We start from the raw sequence: 2,235 nt of genomic DNA, 5'->3' as shown, positions 1-2,235 counted from the left end.
TGTGATTACCTGATAATCTTGGAGAGATTTATCAACTATCTTGACATGTTTTCCTTGTGCCATGCTAAAATGAATATTGGCAAAAAATTCATGTGCTGGTGAAAAATTGTGAGGGCCATTATAAAGAGAACTAAGGATTTCGATGGGATTTTGAATTGACCATTTGTGTCATCTATTTCAAACTGGAGAAATCACTTAAATATGAGTATGTTTGAGAATGTATGTCATTGTACATTTTAGGTAAATAGGTGTTTATATTTGTGTGTGTGTCTTTGTGTGTGTGTGTGTGTGTGTATGTGTAGATAGTTATCATTTTTATCTTCTTTCTATATAGATTTAATAAGGGTCCCAAAAGAGAAATGAAGAACCCATCAAAGGAAATACAATTCATTCTGGTAGGTCTGACAGATGACCCACAGCTGCAAATTGTGATTTTCTTTTTTCTCTTTCTCAACTACCTGTTGAACTTTATGGGGAATTTAATCATAATCCTTCTTACCCTGTTGGATCCCCATCTCAAGACCCCAATGTATTTCTTTCTCCAAAATTTCTCATTTTTGGAAATTATATTCACAACAGTGTGCATTCCTAGGTTCCTAATGACCACGGTGACTAGAGACAAAACAATTTCTTATAATAATTGCACAGCTCAATTATTTTTTATCCTTCTACTTGGAGTTACAGAATTTTACCTTCTGGCTGCCATGTCCTATGATCACTATGTGGCCATCTGCAAACCGCTGCATTACCCCATCATTATGAACAACAAAGTGTGCTATCAACTTGTACTTAGCTCTTGGGTAACTGGATTCCTAATCATCTTTCCACCATTGTCCATGGGGCTCAAATTGGATTTCTGTGCTTCCAGAGCCATTGATCACTTTATGTGTGAAACTTCTCCTATCCTGCAGATCTCCTGCACAGATACACATGTCCTAGAACTGATGTCTTTTATCTTAGCTGTGGTGACACTTGCAGTCACATTGGTATTAGTGATTCTGTCTTACACTTACATCATTAAGACTATTCTGAAATTCCCTTCTGCACAGCAAAGGACCAAAGATTTTTCCACCTGTACCTCCCATATGATTGTTGTCTCCTTAACTGTATCTTCATGTATATTAAGCCATCTGCAAAAGAAACAGTGACCATATCCAAAGGTGTAGCTTTGCTCTATACCTCAGTCGCCCCTTTACTAAATGCCTTCATTTACACTCTGAGGAATCAGCAGGTCAAAGAAATCTTCAGGGGTGTGCTACAAAAGATTGTGCATTTAAAAAAAAATGATCTTAAACATATGATACAAATTGAGACTTTAAAATAAAAACCAAAAAGGAACCCACACATTTGTTCTGATTATGTTTATGTAACTCATCAGTTGTATCATGTATGAGATTCTTTCAAAGAAGCTTGTAGCTCAGTTCCAAACTCATAATTACTTTTCATTGTTAAAAAATTCCACCCTGCTGTGGTGAACTTACTTGCTTCGATTGTTTAATTCACAATTTACGTATCATCTCCTGAAGACACATTAGTTTCCAGAAAATATAACTGAACTGAAAAAGTGCATGTAAATTTTATATTCTTCCTGTAATTTGTTAATTAATCTGACATATATTTATACAATACCTAGCTTATGCCATATTTTGGGAGAGGTTTAATCTTTACCTTTTTTAACAAGTTGGATTTCCCTAAGGGAGGCAAACATATAAGCATATGTTGCCATAATGTGTGTGATTAGGGCTGTAACAAAGATATACAAACTATTATGTGATATTTAGGGTAGCTTCTAAAAAATATTGGAGATCAGCAAGGTCTTCTAAGACAAAGTAATAATTTAATAATGATAACAATATATAGAAGGTAAGAAGATTAACACAAAAGTGTTGGAGAGATGTGTATGGAGAGGTCCCATGTCTCAGTTATAGAAGGAGGTTTTGAAACATGCATCTTAGTAAAGTCTTCATTGCATACACATTGTGGGAAACTGCACAGATAACTCAAAAATTTTATGACACCTTCTCCTTATGTAAAGTAAGAGAAATACAATCCTTATCTCATAGTTCAGTCAATTGATTTAATGCTATTAGGTCTGTTTAACACTCAGGAAGGAAAGACACTTATTCTGAGCAATTCAAGAATGTGATGCAATCAATCCTTGATGTGCTTGTACATCAATTGAGACATATTCTCATCTTGATGCACATTTCTGTGGGTGTGAACCCACTGTGAACA

At 35.0% G+C, this 2,235-nt stretch overlaps 1 protein-coding gene across 1 annotated transcript; it reads left to right on the top strand.

The window, feature by feature from the left end:
* The first annotated feature begins 359 nt into the window (after positions 1-359).
* Positions 360-1,324, top strand: LOC143690611 (olfactory receptor 6C6-like). The gene is given in 2 exon segments (XM_077168254.1): positions 360-1,101; positions 1,104-1,324. Coding segments are annotated over 2 exon segments (963 nt in total).
* The last annotated feature ends 911 nt before the right edge of the window (positions 1,325-2,235 follow it).

Source organism: Tamandua tetradactyla, chromosome 7 (genome assembly GCF_023851605.1).
Source record: "Tamandua tetradactyla isolate mTamTet1 chromosome 7, mTamTet1.pri, whole genome shotgun sequence".
NCBI lineage: Eukaryota > Metazoa > Chordata > Mammalia > Pilosa > Myrmecophagidae > Tamandua > Tamandua tetradactyla.
The sequence above is the reverse complement of the archived record's forward strand: the minus strand, read 5'-3'. Positions and strand labels throughout refer to the sequence as shown.